The 21,359-nt window shown below is 34.1% G+C and overlaps 1 protein-coding gene across 1 annotated transcript in view; it reads left to right on the forward strand.

The window, feature by feature from the left end:
* Positions 1–21,359, forward strand: part of LOC136031680 (probable G-protein coupled receptor CG31760) — a 342,470-nt gene that overhangs the window by 42,419 nt on the left and 278,692 nt on the right. The window contains exons 3-4 of the mRNA XM_065711357.1: positions 4,267–4,483; positions 18,357–18,849. Of these exons, the coding sequence (XP_065567429.1) occupies positions 4,267–4,483; positions 18,357–18,849 (710 nt within the window). The remainder of the gene's footprint in view (positions 1–4,266; positions 4,484–18,356; positions 18,850–21,359) is intronic.

The following is a 21,359-nucleotide window of genomic DNA, read 5'->3' on the forward strand; positions in this document are numbered from 1 at the left end:
GCAGCACTAGCAACAGCTTAGTAAAGTGTGAACCACGACTTATTGTCAACGTAATCTTAAAACGTATGTTGTAAGAACTGTATTTTGAGAAACATATTCTAATGAACGCGACATAAAATAATAGCTATTATTTGATTTAAAAGAACAATGAATTTTTGTTATTGAGACGAATTTTTGAGAATTTCAAAGAAGCCAGAAACACCTCAAAAATGATGTCAAATCAAAATAAAAAGTACAAAATTGAAATTGAAATTTTTGAAAACCCCCGATTGAGTCCAGCACAAAAAGGGAAAGTACAAGTCGGAACGATCATTTTTTTTTCATGGTCGGTACTTCCACCACAACCACCATAGCAGCCAAAATTTAAAACATGCTCGGGAAAAAAACTGCCAAGGGAAGAGAAATTTTTATCTGAAGCTGACTCAGGAATATCAACTTTTGCGTTTTTTCTCGGGGTTGATCGTATCGACTGTAGGTCATAAAGTATAGAAAGAAAGCTCATTTTACTTCCCAGTTGGGTAAATAAAAAGATATCAAGACACAAAAAAGCCGTGTTTTGCTTTTTTGTGCCACAAAACGTCAACTGTGAACCAAAAGGTACAGCAAAGTTAGGAAATAAAAATCCCATGATGGCCAACCAAATCGTCATGGTCTAAATTCTTAAAAATTTCTCTACTCACAAGAGCATATCCAGTTTATGTGGTGGGTTTTGTGTTTTCTGTAATGGGTTAGTTTTTCAGAATTTTACAATACAGGGAAAGATTGTGCATCAGTTTATTTGAGTTAGTTCTGTAGATATGTGTTCCATAAGCTTTGAGATAATAACTTTTGTTTGTTTAAAGTTTCAATAATCTTTAATTCCTTAAGAAGATTTTTTTTGCATTTTTATTTAACATGCATTTTATTGTAATATGGCTTAACGAGTGGTTTCTTTTGAGAGAGCTTTTTAAATTATCTATCTCCAACTTTGTGCTATTCATTAATCAGATTTTTGTCAAGATTCTATGACTTTTAGGGGGTGTTTCCCCACATTTTCTAAAATAAGGCAAATTTTTGATGGGTAAGACTAAACTTGATGAAACTTATATATTTAAAATCGTCACATAAATCTGACTCTTTTGATGCATATATTAGTATCAAAATTCCGTTTTTTAGACTTTCGTTTACTATTGAGTCGGGTCGCTCCTTACTACAGTTCGTTACCACGAGCTGTTTGATAACTCATAAGAAGTGTGGTGACATAGTAAGTTTTACGTTGCAAAACAATAAGATGGTATACCTTGTAAGTATTAAATAAAAAAAACAAGTTTTTTTAACTGAAAGTAAGGAGCGACATTAAAACTTAAAATGAACAGAAATTACTTCGTATATGAAAGAGGCTGCTTCCTCATCAACGCCCCGCTCTTTACGCTAAAGTTTGACTCTTTTTCTCAATTCTTCTTTTTAAAACAGTAAAAAACTTTAGCGTAAAGAGCGGGGCGTTGATGAGGACGCAGCCTCTTTCATATACGAAGTAATTTCTGTTCGTTTTAAGTTTTAATGTCGCTCCTTAATTTCAGTTGAAAAAAAACGCTAAAGTTTGACTCTTTGCCACAATTCTACTTTTTAAAATAATTAAGAACTTTAGCGTAAAGAGCGAGGGATTGTGGAGGGGACAACCCATTTCATATACGGAGTAATTTCTGTTAGTTTTAAGTTTTAATGTCACTCCTTACTTTCAGTTAAAAAAAACTAGTTTTTTTATTTAATTTAATAAGATATAAACTGACAATATAAACTTTCTATTTTAAGACAATAAACCGTCGTACGTTTTACGCAGTAAGACACTATAGAAAACACGACTTTTTCATAAAGGGTGTTGCGTATGCTAATTTAGCTACAATCATATAGTTTATAGTAACGAACAATATCTAACGATAGGTTTTCTTTCCTTAAACGACTTTTGAAATAGTGTCTAAAATATTTAACGAAACTTTCAACAGCCTGTAATCACTTATTGATAGGTTTTTAAAAACCACTCAGAACACAAGGATCCCGAGATGAGGGCTATAATCGAACCAGAAAATTCCTGGAAAAAGTTGTTATGAGGTACATGATGTCATGTTGTTGTTTTTGTGGCCTGTTGTTGGTATCCTGTTGCTGTTGACAAATTTTAAGGTACTTAATATCCTATGAATAGTAAATAAAACTAGAAATACCACTTGAAATCTTGGCATATTTCCAAAAAACCTGCCACTATACAAAACAATATCCCCTCTCTCTTCTACCGCTTTTGCAACTAACAGAATCTCTATGTAATAGCTCAGGAGAGCCTTTTCTATTGAAACAAGATTGTTTATTGATGTTACCAGTTTATAACTGTATTTTTTTCCCTACTAAATGCCTATTAAAATCACCCGTGATTAAATATTTTAACTAAATCTATTTTTTTGCAAACGAATAGCTCATATTAAAAATATAAGGTATACAGTTCTGGAATAATCAGTAGTTTTATTACGATTAGCTTTCATTGAGTGTATGGCTAATTTAGGAGTTTGGATTAACACTCTGTTAAACGAGGGGAAAGCATGAATTATATTTTTATTTTTTTTTCTATGGTAAGGGAACAGACTGATCCTGCTTAATAGTTATTTTAGATACTTTCAGCTTCATGTGCATATTTCAAAACATATTTACAACTGTTTTTTCGAAAATATTATAGTCTCAGGAAATTATAATTTCGCATGCTAAGGGAATACTTTTTTCACGATATTTAGAAAATTTTCTCTGACAGTCTCTCGAATAATCAGACAATCAAATAAGTTCTCTCAGGCAATATCTCAAAATATTCCACTCAGACAATTAGACAATTTTCAACAAATACTATTTCTCAGACTTATCACTTTATATTTTCTTAATAATTCTGAATTCAGAAAGAAGTATAGATCATTAGCATCTTACTAAGGAATGAGGTCAAGGGAAAATGACGATTTTACAGATAATTTAGATGGCGGTGCTCTTATTATCTAAATTATGTTGTCTGCAGTTAAAACACATGTTCAACGAAACAGCTATGAAATTTAATTAGTTTTGGTACATTCATATTGTGAACTAGTATATATTCTATCTTTCTTAGTTGAAAGTCATCTTTGGTTGTAATAAAATAGCAAAATTAAGTTTAGTTTCAACTCATATTTCAATTTGAATCTTGGTATCAATCCTGCCAACATTTCCGTTATTTAAAATTGGATTAAGCACTTCACATAACGACTGGTCGACATTTGGTTATCAATTTTGATTAACAAACAAACATTTTGGTTATCAATTTTGGTTAACATTTAGTTAACAAATTTTATTGTCTTTTTTTATATGTGGCAGGATAGAGAAAGTTCCATCTTTTTTAGGTCTCTAAGAGCCTCGGTCAAAGACATGAATATCTGTGAACGCAGACCTCAAATACATATAAAGAAGCAAAAGAAACAAAGTTCTAAATTAAATAGTCATCTTTGTTCAGATGAAACTAGTAGAATGGTAAAGCCTAGTATAGCTCATCGGTTTTTTCTTTCATTTCTATTCATAGAATATACAACTAGGAATTGTCGCATGATCAGAAAAGAAACCGCGAGAATTGTAAATATTTTCTAGTTTTCGTAGCTTCTGCATTGCGAAATAGTAAAATTTTTCGCTTTTTTCCCTATGCTCAATTTTATCATTTTCACCTAGGTAGAGTTCAGAGAGAGTAATGTGGCTTGGTATGGGAAAAGAGTCCTATAGTATTTCAGATGTCTTTTACGAGGGCAGATATCAAAAGATGTATTTTGAGGGATCCTTTTACGAGGGATATCTTTTACGAGTGTTACGAAGAAACACTATTGCAGTCTTGTACTAAGACACGGTTTACGACATAAGTTATGCAATGATAGACACATTTCCGTACAGAATAAACACTGAAACCGTTGGACTACAGAAAAAATAATATTACCAAAAATCGGAGAACATAAGCCTTACGATTTTGGCCGGAATAGTTCGTTTGCGGATTTTAGTGGAAAAAATTGTGTAATTCTGATACTCTAGCTAAATATTACGGCTCTATTTTAACTTCCAATTGATAAAATTAAGTTAGTTAGTCTTAGAGCTACATGTTTTTAAACTTTTTCGCCTAAATCAGGGTCACTTCTCCCCCCCAACTGTTACGAAAAAATCCGCCTCTGCAAATGTGGCGAAATGTAGTAACAACAAAATTCTGACTCTGATGATGAATTGATCTGAATAATAATTTTTTTCCAGTTGACAACCACCAAACCCCAAGGTCCCTTGTCAGCTACAGATGAAATGCTGAACACAATCAATGACATAACAACTGGAAGCCGAGGTTCTTTATGTATATCTTCTAGTTACAAGATTGTACCCGTTAGGATTCGTGCTGAGTTATTTGACGCTTCTCGTCAGAAAGTAGATTTGATGGCGTCCTTTTTGCAAGATGTCGGCCACTTAAACGATCCAGGTTGGCACTACTCTTTAAACTATTTTTCGTCTTAAGCTGTTTGCTATTGTACTAGCTCACTTTTGAAAGCCTCTTGATCAGTTAGGCTTGACTCTCCGCCCTTCATCCCCAAATGGCACACTGCCTTTCCCCTCGTATTTAGATGTCTATAGGTATGTAAGTTGGACGAAATGTGCGTCAGTAACTTGACCGTAAAGATTCGTTAAATTTTGAATCTTTCTTAGCAAAAGAAAGCTGGAACTAAATTACCGTTTTTTTCAAAAAATTATATTCTATAAAATTTATAAGATTTAATAATATTGTAATATATAATAATGCAATATATATATATATATATATATATATATATATATATATATATATATATATATATATATATATATATATATATATATATATATATATATATATATATATATAAAACTATATATATATATATATATATATATATATATATATATATATATATATATATATATATATATATATAGTCTACAAAACTTGTATTTATTAAAGTTTTTTGACTGGATTTCATCATTTGGGACTAGATAATTGTCTTCTTTCTTTTTAAACTCGGTTTATTCATTAATTTTTAGAAAACTCTTTTTTGCTAATAGTTTGAAACTAGCTACAGTCTGTCCTTAAGTTAAGTGTCTATCCCAGGCCGTTGTAAAGCCCCGTATTTATAAATGTGTTAGTTTTATAGGAGCAACATTACGCTTTGCATGGAAAATGTAGTGAGAATTTAGTAACCTTATTTTACAGGATGGCTTCAGCACCTGAAACTCTTACAGTACAAGTCTTGGCTTGACTGTTTAATTCCTGCGAGAGGTCCTTCGCCACAATATGAGAAAGGGGCATTAGTTAGAAGCTTCCCTTAATTAGGATAATTTACTTGGACCAAGCGGGCAATATAAATGCTGCGGGTGAATAACCTTCTTAGTTTTTGAAAGTTTCTTAATCAGTCTGGTTTTACTCCTCCAATTTCGAAATAAATTAACACCCTTATAGTTATTACTTCATTTCTGAAAGCCATTGTTTATTATATTTGAATCAGCATATTGACAATAAGACAAGATTTAACCGAACATATTTTTAACCGTAAAGAAAGTTTTACTTAAAGTGATTCTTCAGTAAATTAAATAAAAAAAAAAAAAAACAAACAGTTTTTATAACTGCAAGTAAGGAGCGACATTAAAACTTAAAACGAACAGAAATTACTCCGTATATAAAAGATTGACCCTTTCTCAACACCTGGCTCTTAACGCTAAAATTTGACTCTTTCTCACAACTCTACTTTTTAAAACAATAAAAAACTTTAGCGTAAAAAGCGAGGCGTTGAGGAGGGGTCAACCCCTTTTATGTACTGAATAATTTTTGTTCGTTTTAAGTTTTAATGTCGCTCCTTACTTGCAGTTAAAAAATTTTTTTTAATTTAATTTCTCAACGTTTTTAATTTATGAACGTTTTGATTTTGGCTCACCGAACATGAATAATTAAAACGAAATGTACATATTTTTTTTATTTTATTTTTATTTTTATTTTATTTCTTTTTTTGGGGGGAGGACTAAATGGCTTTCTCATAGTTTCGATCGGACGAGTTTGATTTAAATAACAATGGGCGAGGAGGTCTAGATGCCTTCCAATTTTTGGTTGCTTAAAAAATGCAACTTGATTTTTTTATTTGCTTACGAACGTTTTTGTTCGTAATAGACAGACGTACCTTACGAATTAACTTATGTAATGAACTTTAATATTTGTGTATTTTTACTAAGCATATGAGGGGGTTTGCCCCCTCGTCACAACATTGTTCTTTACACTAAAGCTTGAATTTTGTGCCAATGAATCACAAAGGCCTTAGAATAGATAGTTGAAATTACTAAAAACAATTAAGCGTAAAGAGCAAGGTATTGTGGAGGAGACGAATCCCCTTATATACGTAATATCTTATGTTTGTTTTAAGTTTTAATGCTGTTCATTACTTTCACTTGAAAAAAATTATTTAATTTCTCATTGTTACTTTTTAAATTATGCTAGTAAATCCCACGCCCCCTTCATGGAAATTCTCTTCCCTCATGAAAAATTCCTCCATGGAAAGATCCTTCCATGTAACCTCCTCCCCGCGACCCACCCCCAACCCAACTCAAAAAAGTCCCCCTGAAAACGTCTGTACCCTTCATAATTAACAATTACTATATGTAAACAATGATCAAAGTTTGTAACTTGCAGCCCCTCCCCCGGCTATTGGGGGGATTAAGTCATCCCTAAAGACATAGTTATTAAGTTTTCGACTATGCTGAACCGAATGGTTATCTCAAAATCTTGATCTGGTGACTATGGGGAAAAATATGCGTGAGAGGGGGCCTAGATGCCCTCCCATTTTTTTACTCACTTGAAAGGGCACTAGAACTTTCAATTGCCGTCAGAATTAGCCCTCTGGTCACAGTCTAGGACAGCAGGGTTGATACAATCACCCCTGGGAAAAAAACAAATAAACACACATCCATGATCTGTCTTATGCAAAAAATACAATATTCCACATTTTTGTTGATAAAAGCTTGAAACTTCTACAGTAGGGTTCTCTGATACGTTAAATCTGATTGTGTGATTTTGTTAATATTCTATGACTTTTAGGGTGTGTATCCCTCTATTTTCTAAAGTATGACAAACTTTCTCATATAAAGTAAAACATATATTGAAAATCAGCATTAAAATGCGATTCTTTTGATGTAACTATTGATATCAAAAATTCTTTTTTTAGAGTTTTAGTTACTATTGAGCTGGGTCGCTCCTTACTACAGTTCGTTACCACGAACCGTTTGACAACATCGATTTCATGCAAAAATAGTAACAGTTTGAAGAGGGTTGACGATAATTTCCCGTCAGTTAATCAGGAGGGTAAAACTTGCCCAAAATACTGATATCGGAGCAGTCCAGTTTATTTTTTACCGCCTAAAAATAAAGGATACTGCCTCGAGCAAAGCACTCAGGAGCATAAATCATGATGACATCAAGATGACGTTGACGTCAGAAAAAAAGCTAAATCGGTCTACTGGAAAGTCCACAATTGAAAAGCGCAAAAGAAATAAGTATTCCGTGCAAATAACATAGAAAAAAGTTACGGTAAAGCGCAAGTAAGGCCGGATCTAGGGGGGAGGGCTGTCCTGTTTTACTGCTTGTGAGTAGTAAAACAGTCTAAACCGAAAATTACAAAGAAAAACTTCCCGAAAGAAGACCTAATTCAAAATATCTAATTATCTAAATTACGCTGCCCGGATATTTTGTCAAGTACAGCTACACGTTTTTCTAGCCACTGGCCTTTCTCTCTTGATTTGATTTATGGGTTCATTTGGGCATTGAGATGGTAGAGCGATGTAATAGGGAAGAGTGAGGCTTCAACGGTTCTCGGTTGCCCAGCTAGGTCGGTATACTAGGTAGGTCCTCCTGTAAATAATTTTTAAGAGTTTCCAGGGCACCGAATCCCGAAAATGAAGAGAGGCAACGATTTTGCTGTTTCTTAATGAAGAAAAATAGTATTTTTCGAAATCCATTGGATATACTCCAAGTTCACTTAATTAGTTACAAAAAAGTCATACTTACGTCAATACTCCATGTTGTAACAATTTTGAAATAAAAGTAGCAAGCTTTAACCTACGGTAGAGAAAAAAAATAATTATTCCCAAGTAAACCCTTCATAAGCACATTTCTGCCTACATTTTTGTTTAATTTATATTGAACAATTAAGTGACTCCGTGCCAGTGAAACAGACAACTAAAAGTTTTTCTAACAGCCAAAAGCTTGCCGTAATTGGTATTGTGGCTAGTCTTAATTGACGGATAGAGATTGTCTTGCAAGGAAAGGAGAGAAAATAGCGAGGAAAATAATAAAGGAAAGAATAATAAAGAAAAGAGGGGCAATAAAAATACTAAGAAGGATGGTTAAGACTACGGACTGTTCCAATCATTTTATACCTGAAAGGTGGGATCCATTCTTCTTAATTTGTGCATATTCTTCTCAAGAAATAAACGCCTTATGACTTGTTGCTTTATTCTTGGTGAGGCTCAACCTGACTGGGCATTGAAATTAATATCAATGGTGTAAGGCTAATTGGTGAATTTGTAAAACTGACAACGTAAAATGCAATGCTAGAAAAAATAGCCTATATATAAGCCTTTATCAATTTTGATAACCACAGGGGGTGCATGAGCGAACTAAACTCTTTCTTGTGATTCGGTGATCAAAACAAGGAGAGGGGAGGTTTGCTGAAACAGAGGGTAGAAAGGTAGTAACTAAAGACTTATTTTTTAAAATATTTTAGGTAAAATATTTTTCTCCATATTCATTCCTGATAAAAAAAAACATTGAATATGTAAAACAGAAAAACGTCATTTCCAATTTTGATATTTCTGATTATATAGTAATTAGGCTACATTGCTGTGATCTATATTATTAAATAAAAGAGACAAGTTTTTCTACTGAAAGTAAAAAGCAAAATTAAAAGTTAATGTGGATAGGGAGTATTCCGTGTATAAGGGGGGCTTTTCCCTTATAAATCTCGTGCTTTTCATAATAAAATTTTTACTCCTATAGGAAGGCTTCTTACTCCAAGTAAACGGCCTTTTGTGTTTCAGGAGTCGTTCTTAAGTAATTGTCAAACTTTCGCATAAGGAACAAGCGATTGAGGAGGAAGTAGCCCCCCTTCATATACGGAATAATTTGCGTTCGTCTAATTTTTAGTATTTTTCCATACTTTTAGTTATAAAAATTTGCTTTTTATTTTATTTCTGACTTTTTTTTTTATATAATACCAGAAAATCCACCTCTATCTCCATGGAAGCCTTACCACACAAAAATTCCTCCATGGAAAATTCCTGCTAAGCAAAATGCTCATCCCCCCAAAAATTCTATCCTTGCTTTAAATTCTCCGAGAAAAATTTCTTACAGACAAGTCCCCGTGGAAGATTCTCCTTACTTTCATTTAAAAAAAAAGAAGATTTGTTTGGTTAATTTCTGATTGTTTTTCAAATAATGCCAAAAATCCCCCTGCCTCAGGAGGTTTTTAATAGTAACCCCCTCCACCCACCCCAATGGAAGGTTTTCCCCATCACATAATTTCCCCAAAAGAGAATTTTTCACGTAGAAAACCCTCCCTCACGGGAAGTTCTCCCAACGGAAAAATCTCACAATACAATTCCAACCTTGCAGAAAATTTCCCCTGGACAGTTCCCCCGGAACATTTGCAGATTCAAAGTTGATTCCCCAAAATAAAGAGTAAGACAAATAAAACTAATTCTATATATGGATTCGGGTAAATTACCTGCATGTAAAAATTCCCATGGAAAATTTCCCAGGAAACCTTCCTCCCGCGGAAAAGGCTTCCGGTGGAAATTTCGCCACGGTTGGAAATCCACTCCCCCCAAAAACTGTCTATTTAAATCCTAATAACAAATTATATATATATAAGGGGCTGTGGGATTATATCATTCCCAGAGGCATAATTTTTGATCTTTTAAACTATGCTGAACCAAGTTTCTTTCTCAAAGTTTTTATCGTGTGTTTTGGGGAAAGAAAGGGCGTGGAAGGGAGGTTATTTGCTCACCAATCTTTCTGGTCACTTAAAAGGGCACTAGAACTTTTAATTTCTGTTTGAATGAGCCATCTTTTGACCTTATATGACCATTGGTTCGATACCATAACTCCTGAAAAAAAAACACATCTGTTATCTTTCTTCAGAAAAAAATTACAAAGTTTTATATTTTTGCAGATAGGGGACTGAAACCTCTACAGTAAATTATCTGAAATGCTGTATCTGATAGCGTTGTTTGATTAAGATTCGCTGAATTTTTCTGGGTATTTCCCTCTTTTTCAAAAATAAGATAAATTTTCTCAGGTCCTTAGCTTTTGACTGGCAAAATTAAACTTATTATTATTATTATTATTTTTTTTTTAGACTATGGCACTTCGTATACAAGGAATTCTCATAGAAACTTTAAAAGGAGTTCATTCAATTTAAAATTGCAAGTTTTAGTGCTGGTCTTAATGATCAAAAGTGATTGGAGGGCAACCGTCACCCCTTCCTCTACCTATTATTTCCGCAAATATATCCAGTCAAAATTTTGAGATGATTTTGACCCATTTTGTTCAACGTAGTTGAAAAGTCAAGTAATTATGTCTTTAAAGATTACAAGCCTCCCCCCAACAGCTCCCAAGACAAAAGTTGTAAGTTATGCCCCGGGGCATATAAGGTTCTTATGGAAAAGTTGGTCGTGTAAAATTCATGGTAAGTTTAAAATCAGAAGCTCTAGCGCCCTTTTTATAATAAAAAATGATAGGAGGGAAACCAGCCCCCTCCCTTTACGCCCATTATTTCCCATAACATATCCAATCAAAATTCTGGGATAATCATTTTGTTAATCATATTTTAAAGATCCAGTAATTATGTCTTTTGGGATGAACCCCCCGAGGTCCTCAGGACCAGGACTATATGCTATTCTAGTGGTCCATTGTTAACGTTTAAGGTTTTCCGGATAAGGTGGTCATAAAGACTTCGGAGTACGCTCATTCAGTCTAAAATTGAAAATTCTAGCTTTCATTTCAAAAGTCAAGAGTGATCGGACAGCAACATGTCTCCCCACACCCTTTCCCCCCAAATTCTTCCGACCAAAATATAGATATAGCCATTAATGAGTATATGAATTGGATGTGACTCTTTCAATTGGAAGTCAGAAGTCCTAATTTGCTTTTAAAAGTCAAAAGTGATAGGAGGAAAACTAGAACCCCCCCACATACGTTTTCTTTTCCCCAAATGTTTCCGATAGAAATTTTGAGATAGGCATTTTGTTCAAATAGTCTAAAAATCAAACAACAAGACCTTTGGAGCTGAATCCCTCCTACAGAATCTAGGAAGAAGGGTTGTAAGTTAAGCCCCGAAGGGATATTGGCTTCTTATGGAAGGCGTGACAGTAAAAAACGCTAGAGGAGTTTCATTTAATTGGAAATTGGAAGTTCTTAATCAAACAGTTCGTGGTAACGAACTGAAGTAAGGAGCGATCCGGCTCAATAGTAACCAAAACTCTAAAAAATTGAATTTTGATATCAATAGCTACATCAAAAGAATCGCATTTTAATGCTGATTTTAAATATATAAGTTTCATCAAGTTTAGTCTTAGCCATCAAAAGTTACGAGCCTGAGAAAATTTGCCTTATTTAGGAAAATGGGAGGAAACACCCCCTAAAAGTCGTAAGATCTTAACGATGACACCATCAGATTCAGCGTATCAAAGTTTGACTCTTTGCCACAATTCTACTTTTTAAAACAATTAAAAGCTTTAGCTTAAAGAGCGAGGGATTGCGGAGGGGACAACCCATTTCATATACGGAGTAATTTCTGTTCGTTTTAAGTTTTAATGTCGCTCCTTACTTTCAGTTAAAAAAACTAGTTTTTTTTATTTAATCTCTTTTAAGAGGCAAAAATGATAGAGACCAAAAAGACCACCCCCCCTGCCCCTGCCTTGACGCTTCATTTATAAAAACGTATCTGATCGAAATTGTGAAACAGTTATTTTGGTAAGAATAGTCAGAAATCATATAACAAAAAATCCAGGATTGACACAAACCACCATAACCCTGGGGAAAGGGCTCGTATAATTGGAAATTAGAAGTTGTAGTACTTTTTTTAAGAGACAAAATTGAATTGAGGGCAATCAGCCCCATCCCCCACCCTATGCCCAAGATTTTTCCAAAATAAACATCCAATCAAAATATTAAGCATATTATCTTCAGTTTTGTTAAAAGATCCAGTAATTTTAACTTTTGGGATGTCAAACCCCCAACAGCCCCAAGGACAAGGGATGTAAGTTAGATAAATTGTTCGTTGTTTACATATGGTATATGCTAGTGAGAAAGGTATGCATGTTTGACCTTTAATTTGCAAATAGACAAGGGGTATTCAGGTGAGTCAATCAGAAAAATACAATTCAAACCTTTAAAGGAGCTAATTAGATTCAAAATAAAAAGTTCTACTGAAGTTCTTAAGAGTAAAAAGAGGTTGAAGGGTAAGCTGTCCTCTTCTGATACCCATTCATTTTCCAAACACACCCAGTGAAAATTTTGCGAGAGCCATTTTGTTCAGCATAGTAGAACGGTTGAGAAACTAAGTTTCTAGGCATATTGGGGGATGTCAACCCCCACAATTATGCAACTGGCCCATCATGCCTTAAAACTAAACTTTGCTTTAAAATTAAATCAAAAGGCGCTGTATGTATGGTTGCCAATAAGAAACCTCGACAATATATAGAGAACGACTAGGGTATTAAGATGAAACTTTCAGGGCTACTACTATTACTACTTCTGGTCTTACAATTTAAACTTTAGACTTAGGGCGAACTGAAACTATTCCGTATATGAAAGGGGTTGTCCCATCCTCAACGCTTTGCTCTTTCCGCTAAAGTTTTTTATTGTTTTAAAAGGTAGAGTTGTGAGAAAGAGTCAAACTTTAGCGAAAAGAGCCAGGCGTTGAGGAGGGGACAGCCCCTTTCATATATGAAACATTTTTTGTTCGTTTCAAGTTTTAATGTCGCTCCTTAGATTCAGTTAAAAAAAAACTTGTATTTTTATTTAATTTCTGAACGTTTTTGAATTAATACAGGTCTTGATTTTGGCTCACCGTACATAAATAATTAAAACGGAATTTGCATATCAATTTTACTTTTTTTGGATAAATGGCTGTCTCAAAATTTTGATCGGATAATTTTGAGAAATAAAGGTGAGGGGATCTAGGTACCCTCAAATTATTTCGGATACTTAAAGAAGCCAGTAGAACTTATAATTTTACTTACGACCGTTTTTATTAGTAATAAGTATACGTAACTTACGAATTAACATGCGTAACGAACTTCTATATTCATATATTTTTATTACGTATATAAGCGGGTTTGCCAATCGTCATTACCTCGGTCTTTACGTTAAAGTTCGAATTTTGTTCAAATTCTTTTAGAATGACCCCTAAATCTCAAAGGCTGTTTAATTAGAATAAATAGCTCTTTTGAAACTGCTAAAAATACTTTAACGTAAAGAGCGAGAAATTGACGAGGGAAGGAACCTCATCATATACATAATAATTTATGTTTTTTTAAGTTTTTATGTTGCTCCTTACTTTCAGTCTAAAAACTTTTTTTTATTTAATTTCCCATTGTTTTTTTTAATAATACTGGAAAATTCATCACCCTCTTCATAGAAATTATCTCCCCCACGAAAAATTCCTCCATAGAAAGATCCTCCCACGTAACTCCCTCCCCCGACCTTCCCCCACAAGAAAGAAACCCCTAAAAACGTCCGTTTACTTCCCAATAACGAATACTATATATAAACAATGGGCAAAGTTTAGAACTTGCAGACCTTCCCCCGGGGATAGTGGAGGTCTAGTCATCCTCAAAGACAAAGCTATTAGATTTTTCGACTGTGCTAAACACAATGGCCATCTCAAAATTTTGATCCGGTGACTTTGGGAAAAATGAGCGTAGGAGGCGGCCTAGTTGCCCTCTAATATTGAAACAAAATGCATTTAAAATTTTTTCACTCTTTTTACTCTAATAAATGAAAAATCATTAAAACTTTTAGAAATAAATGTCTTTATAAGTATATTAAACTGACAATCCACGGTTATTTTTTTTATAAAGTAAAAATTATGCTCTGGTCTTGAGAGGGCATAGGGTTTGTCAGCCCTGCTCATGCTAGTTTTTGCTCGTTTTGAGTTTGACTCCGTCATTTATTGTAATTACTGTTCGTTTTGATTTTCATTTATTTACTAATGGTGGTTTGTGGTAGTTTTACTCTTGGAAGATTATTTGACTTTATTCATGATAAGATTATTTTAATCATACAAAAGTGAATTTATATTTTGTTTGAGTAAAATTTTCAGTAAGCCCCAAGCAGATGTCAAACTAGACTAATGAATATTATCGTGATAGCCGTATCTGAACGTCTTCAAAGGGAATTTTTCCATCAGTCTTCCTTTTCTTCATTGATTGACACTAGGATAAAGTTGTTTATTTGGAAAACAGCTTCAGGGATGGGAGAGAGAAAGGAAGGGTTCCTTTCATGTCAGAGTTACTGTAATATAATTAAGTGCAAATCAATTCTGTCCATTTGCGGCTCAAGTTAAATCAGCCAGACGAAACATCCTTATACCCAACCCCATTACTCGGTATTTAAGGTTAATGGGGAGGGAGGACAGGTAAGTATACACATATTATAGGTGTTATGTAGAGTGTTAGAGGAGGTGGATTCTTTTCAAAGCTTCTTTGCTATGAAAAATCCATGAAGAAGCACTCCTGAGTAGGCGAGTAATCAATTATGCAGATGTAATTTTAAATACATCTATCTTGGTAAAAGAAAAAAAAATGGTAATAGTAATTTACTATCCAAAAAAACAACCAAAATTGATCGATAGTACACCAAAACCGTCGCTTGCGAGGTTTTGATACTAAAAAAAGAAAAAAAAAGAAGAAAAAAATATTAAAAATACAAAAACAACAAGTATATTCAATAAGATGCAGGAGGGTGAAATCTTGAACGGAAAAAAACCTACATAAGTTATTTACTGTTTTATAAAGTAGAATTGAGAGAAAAAGTCAAACTTTAGCGTAAAGAGTGGGCCGTTGAGGGAGGAACAGCCCCTTTCATACACGGAGTAATTTCTGTTCGTTCTAAGTTTTAATGTCGCTCCTTACTTTCAGTTAAAAAAACTTGTTCTTTTTATTTAATTAATATATGTAAGCACTGGTTAAAGTTTGTAGCTTGTAGCCCCTCCCACGGGGACTGTGGGAGAGTAAGTCGTCCTCAAAGACATAGTTATAAGGTTTTTCGACTATTTTGAATAAAACGGCTATCTCAGAATGTCGATCCGGTGACTTTGGAAAAATAATTAGTGTGGAAGTGGGCCTAGGTGCCCTCCAATATTTTTGGTCACTTAAAAAGAACACTAGAACTTTTCATTTCCGTTAGAATGAGTACTCTTGCAATATTCTAGGACACCTGGATCGATACGATCACCCCTGGGAAAAAAAACAAACAAAGAAACAAACAAACAAATAAACATGCATCGTGATCTGCCTTCTGGCAAAAAATACAAAATTCTACATTTTTGTAGATAGGAGCTTCAAAGTTCTACATTATGGTTCTGTGATACGCTGAATCTGATGGTGTTATTTTCGTTAAGATTCTATGACTTTTAGGGGCTACTTTTCAACCCTTTTTGATAGTGATTCCTCGTGCAATGAAAAAAAAAAAAAAAAAAAAAAAAAAAAAAAAAAAAAAAAAAAAAAAAAAAAAAAAAAAAAAAAAACTGGACTTGGTGCATAAAACTAAAAATCGGACACACCTCCAAAATCAGAGTTTGAGGGTACGTTTCCAAACTCTCAAATCTACTCATTTCCCATTTGTAGGACTCTGAAATATTCCGAAAATACGTTCTATTTTGAAAAAATTAAATAACAAAAACTAGTTTTCTTAACTGAAAGTAAGGAGTGACATTAAAACCTAAAACGAACAGAAATTACTCCGTATATGAAATGGGTTTTCCCCTCCTCAACGCCTCGCTCTTTACGCTAAAGTTTTCAATTGTTTAAAAAATTAGAATTGTGGCAAAGAGTCAAACTTTAGCGTAAAGAGCGAGGGATTTATTATGTATATGGCGAGGGGTTGTCCCCTCGTTAATACCTCGATCTTTATACTAAATCTTAAGTTTTGTCCCAATTCTTTAAGAATGACTCCTGAATCAGAAAGGCAGTAGAATAAATAGTTGAAATTACTAAATATACTTTAGCATAAAGAGCGAGGTATTTATCTCCTCCTAAATACCTCGCTCTTTATGCTAAAGTATTTTTAGAACCCCTCATATGCTTAATAATCTCTGTTCGTTTTAAGTTTTTATCCTACTCCTTACTTTCAATTGAAAAAATTTTTTCATGTTTATTTTTTCATTGTTTTTTTATAGTAATGCTAGAAAATCCTGCGGCCTTTTCATTGAATTTCTCTTCTCCCATGACATATTACTCCAAGGAAAGATCCTTCCACATAGCCCCCTCCCCTCAACCCAACCCCCCAAACCGAAAGAATCCCCCTGAAAACGTCTGTACACTTCCCAATAACCATTACTGCATGTAAACACTGGTCAAAGTTTGTAACTTTCAGCCCCTCCCCCAGCGACTGTGGGGGAGTAAGTCATTCCCAAAGACATAGTTATTATAGTTTTCGACTATGTGGAACAAAATGGCTATCTCAAAATTTTGTCCATTGACTTTGGGAAAAAAGAGCGTTGGAGGGGGCCTAGGTGCCCTCCAATTTTTTTGTGTCACTTAAAAAGGGCACTAGAACTTTTCATTTCCATTAGAATGAGGCCTCTTGCAACATTCTAGGACCACTTGGTCGATACGATTACTCCTGGGTAAAAAATAAAAAATAAACACGCACCCGCGATCTGTCTTCTGGCAAAAAACACGAAATTCCACATTTTTGTAGATAGGAGCTTGAAATTTTCGCTATATGGTTCTCTGATACGCTGAATGCGATGGTTGATTTTCGTTAAGATTCTATTACTTTTAAGGGGTGTTTCCCCCTATTTTACAAAATAGGGTAAATTTTCTCAGGCTTGTAACTTTTGATGACAAAAACTAAATTTAATGAAACTTATATATTTAGAATCAGCATAAAAATCCGATTCTTTTGATGTATCTTTTATCATCAAAATTCCGTTTTTTTAGAGTTTCTTTACTATTGAGCCAGGTCGCTCCTTACTACAGTTCGTTACCACGAACTGCTTGACAAAACCCAGAAAAATCAAAACATGGCTTAGAATCCACCTCAAATCCAAGAATATTAAATATTTAAAGCCTACAATATTTAAACATTTAAGGCCTACAAGCAGAGAAGAATTTGATATAGGAAACTAGAAATATCTTTTTAGACACCAACTTGGTCAATCTGTTTGGTTAATCCAAATGGTTAATCCAACTTGGTTAATCCATTTCTGAAAGTTTCATTCACCTAGCCCAACAGCCTTTAATTAGTTGACAAAAGCAAAAATCCTTAATTCAGCTAAAAAAAAAAATCTCTTTTCGTCTTTTACCTCCTTATCAGGCGCATAAATTACTTAGTTGACAATTCCTTAGGACACGGATATGCAGGTGTATCAGAAGAGAAATGTGTCAAAATCAGTCTATGTGTTCCATGACATGGCTCTAGCCCTCTGGGATAGCCTATCAGGCAGCAGTAGGGGGCTCTGAATTAGTCTCTATTTAAATCGCAGGTCGATTTCTCATTAGTCGACTTACAGATGAAAGCAATTTTTTGTGAAGATCATGGCTTAGTTTCACCCCCCCCCCACTCTTTTTCTGTCTTTATTTTTACGTTGTTCATGACGTGATTTTATAATGGCTGTATCTGGGGGAGGGGTAGGAGGTTTGATCCTCCTTCCCCAATTTTTATAACTCACGAAAATGTAGCAAAATGTATATAAAATTTTTTTATCCCCCCCAAAGGAAAAATAAATAAATACCCCTTCCTGAACAAAAACCCTGGATATAACCAGGGATTTGATTACTTAATTTGACACTGCGGACAGATCATTTGACCTTCTAGTAGTGGCTATGTTTATTTATTTTTTTCTGTAAATTGATGAAAATAAAGAAATCTATCCATCAATGTATTCCATTTTTTCCCTGCTTGAAAAAAAGTTGGTTTTCAGGTATTATTTTCTTGTTGTTCTTCACCTTTGATTTCCCCAGCCTCATTCAAAGGTTTTGTAATCATTGCTGTAAATGAAGGCTCTGTGGCTTTTGCAGCTCAGAAATTTAATCAAACCTCCTATTTCCAGATTTGCTGAATTCATTAATCAGAAATTTAGTCACCGATCGAAGTATAATTTTGGCAAGAGTAATCGTTTTTGCTGCTGAGGAGAATCAACAGCTTCATACCGTCTACGAAGCATTTGTTGAAAAATCAGAGACTACATTTCCCGGACCAATTGTGAAAAAGATTATAGACAGAATTAAAGTTGAACAGGGAACACTGGAAAGAACTGAAGCTGTTCTTGCAAAATATGGGATACCTATCAATATAGTAGACAAAGGTTATGGAATAGCATCAGAAGGAGGTGCCCTTTCAAGTGATTCACAAGTCCCCTGGTTTGTTGATAATTACTTCCCAGCTGGATGGAACTCGAGCAAGTTTATGCCAAATATTTCGAATGGCACTTTTTTGGGCTGGTGGACCTACCCTTATTTTTGGTGCTTGAAAAATCAATGGCAAATGTCATATACAGTTCCTTTGTATTATGCAGGCGCTGTTCTTTCGCACAACACAGAAAGGTAAGGCGATTTAAAATCAACTCGCTATGAAGACTTGTAAAAGTGTTCACTGCAGGGCCGAGGCAGGGACCTTAGTAGTCAAGAAGCGTCGTTAATTCTTAAATAATAAAATAATAATTGTAAAAGTGTTGGATAGCATAAATGTAGCTATTTGTTTGCCAAATATTAAAGGTAGCAGGAGCTTTTTGGCCAGGAATTATCTTAAGGCGATGTTATATCAAGAAAGTTTCATATTTTGCGATTTTTAAATCGACAACCGTTTACATCTTCTTGATTTGCTATGAAAATTGTCGCTGTAATACATAATGGTCATAATACATAATGGTCATAATACATAATGGTCAAACCCAATATTTTGGAAGTATTCTTTCTCAGGCTTGTGGAGTTAGATGTTGTAACATTAAATATACTGAACCTTATATATTTGAATCAGCACAAAAAAGCTATTCTTCACAAGTATTATTTTCTATAAAAATTCTTTTTTAGAGTTTTTGTCACAATTGATCCGAAACGCCCCTTACAGTTTACTATCACAAACTGTTTGGCTCTACACCATGTATTCTACAGGTATTTTGGAACTTGGGTAGAATTTCCATAATCATTTGTTTTCTTCATTAATTTCATTTGTCTTAATTTCCCTTTAGTTGTTCAATTTACATATGGGGAGAATTTTCAAAGGGGGGAATTGTTGGCGGGGGGAGTTTCCCGGGCAGATATTTCCTGGGCTTGGGACTTTCCCCCGTGGAAAATTACTCTGGGGGAGAATTTTCCACAGCCAGGGGTGTAATTTTCTGGAGGAATACGCTAGACCATTTAAAGGTCATTTTTGACGTTTTTGAACTTGCAAAATTTGGAAACAATATTAAACTGTTTTCATAGGAATTAGCAAGGAAACGTATGTTTAACTACGTTTTGGTTACCCATATCTATATTGCCTTGCCGACCCTGTCCTTGAGAAGAATGTAGCAAATATTTTTTTGCAATTATCTTAGGATAACTGCGAAATTTTTGGTTGAGAGTGAGAAAATATGAAAAGAAGTACGTTAAAAACCAAAAGTTTTCTCCATTGTTGGTGAGGCAAGCAAGGTATGGTGATTTAAATTCAACTTACTAACAAGTTCATTCTAAAAAAAATTTTACAACTAAATAAACGCACACCGAAATTAAGAATGCATTTAAGACAAATAGCATACGGACTTTTCTTTGCATTAATAGCTTTCGTTGAATGTTTTATGCCCTGTGCATAAATTGCTAAGAAAGTTGAGCTTTGTTCAACTTTCAAACACAATTATCATGACTGACAGGTCAGACCTGGAGATTTACTGACTTACTTTTTTTTAGTTAGAAAAGATGGAACCCTAGAACAGTATTTTTATCATTTGTATAATGAATCTGAGATGCAAAGACATTGCATCAATTGAAAATACTTGGGAAAAAATTAATTTTGCTATTGAATTCTCAAATCAAATTCTAACCATTTCTATTTTGTAAGCGAATATATATAAATAGGTATTAACGATTAGAAAAGCGGTTTAAAAAAATAGAATTTTGTTACCACTAGATATATCAAAAGAATTGGCTTATTATGATGATTTTAAATATAGAAGTATCATTAAGTTTAGCATTGCCGATTAAAAGCAAAGAGCCTGACAAAACTTGCCTGATTTTTGAAAAAAGGGGAAATCACCCCCTAAAAGTATTAAAACTTTTAAAAAAATTACAGGATCAAGTTCAGCGTATAAGAAAACCCTATTGTAGTGGTTTCTAGCTCCTATTTACAAAAATGTGGAATTTTGTATGTTTTGCCAGATAAAAGACCCCGGGTGCGTATTTATTTGTTTTCTTTCCCAGGGATGATCGTATTGACCCAGTTGTCCTAGAATATCATAAGATGGCTGAATTGAACGTAAATTAAAAGTTCTAGTTCCTTTTTCAAGTGACTAAAAATATTGGAGGGAAACCTGGCCCCTCCCCCGTATTTTTTCCCAAAGTTGTCCGATGGAAATTTTGAGTAAGCCATTTTGCTCATTATAGTTAAGGCCCAATAACTATGCCTTTGGTTATAGCATGACCCTCCACCCATAGCCTCAGGGGAAAGGTCTTTAAGTCATAAAATTTGCCCATGTTTTACACACAGTATTTATTATTGCGAAGTATGTGTATTTTTGGGTGGGTGGGGGTGAAGCTTTGCTGTTTTTTACGGGGCAAATTTCCTTTGAGGAGGGAATTTTCCAGGGGGTGAACTCTTCAGGGTAAATTATACACTATGGGAATTCGCCAGAATTTCTATACAACGTTATTTTTAAATGTCTTGCTTTCTCTTTTTCGTCTCAATTTTACGCGTGGAGTTGTTAAGGGTAATTGTCCGGTGTAAAATTTCACCGATATTGAATTGTTTAGAGGACATTTTTGTTGGGAGGGAGATTTCTCGTTGGAGGTGGGGCCAGAGTTCCTGGCATTACTTAAAAACAATCAGAAATCAAAATAAAAAACTAAGTTTTTTCAACTGA

Source organism: Artemia franciscana, chromosome 10, assembly GCF_032884065.1.
Source record: "Artemia franciscana chromosome 10, ASM3288406v1, whole genome shotgun sequence".
Classification (NCBI taxonomy): Eukaryota; Metazoa; Arthropoda; class Branchiopoda; order Anostraca; family Artemiidae; genus Artemia; species Artemia franciscana.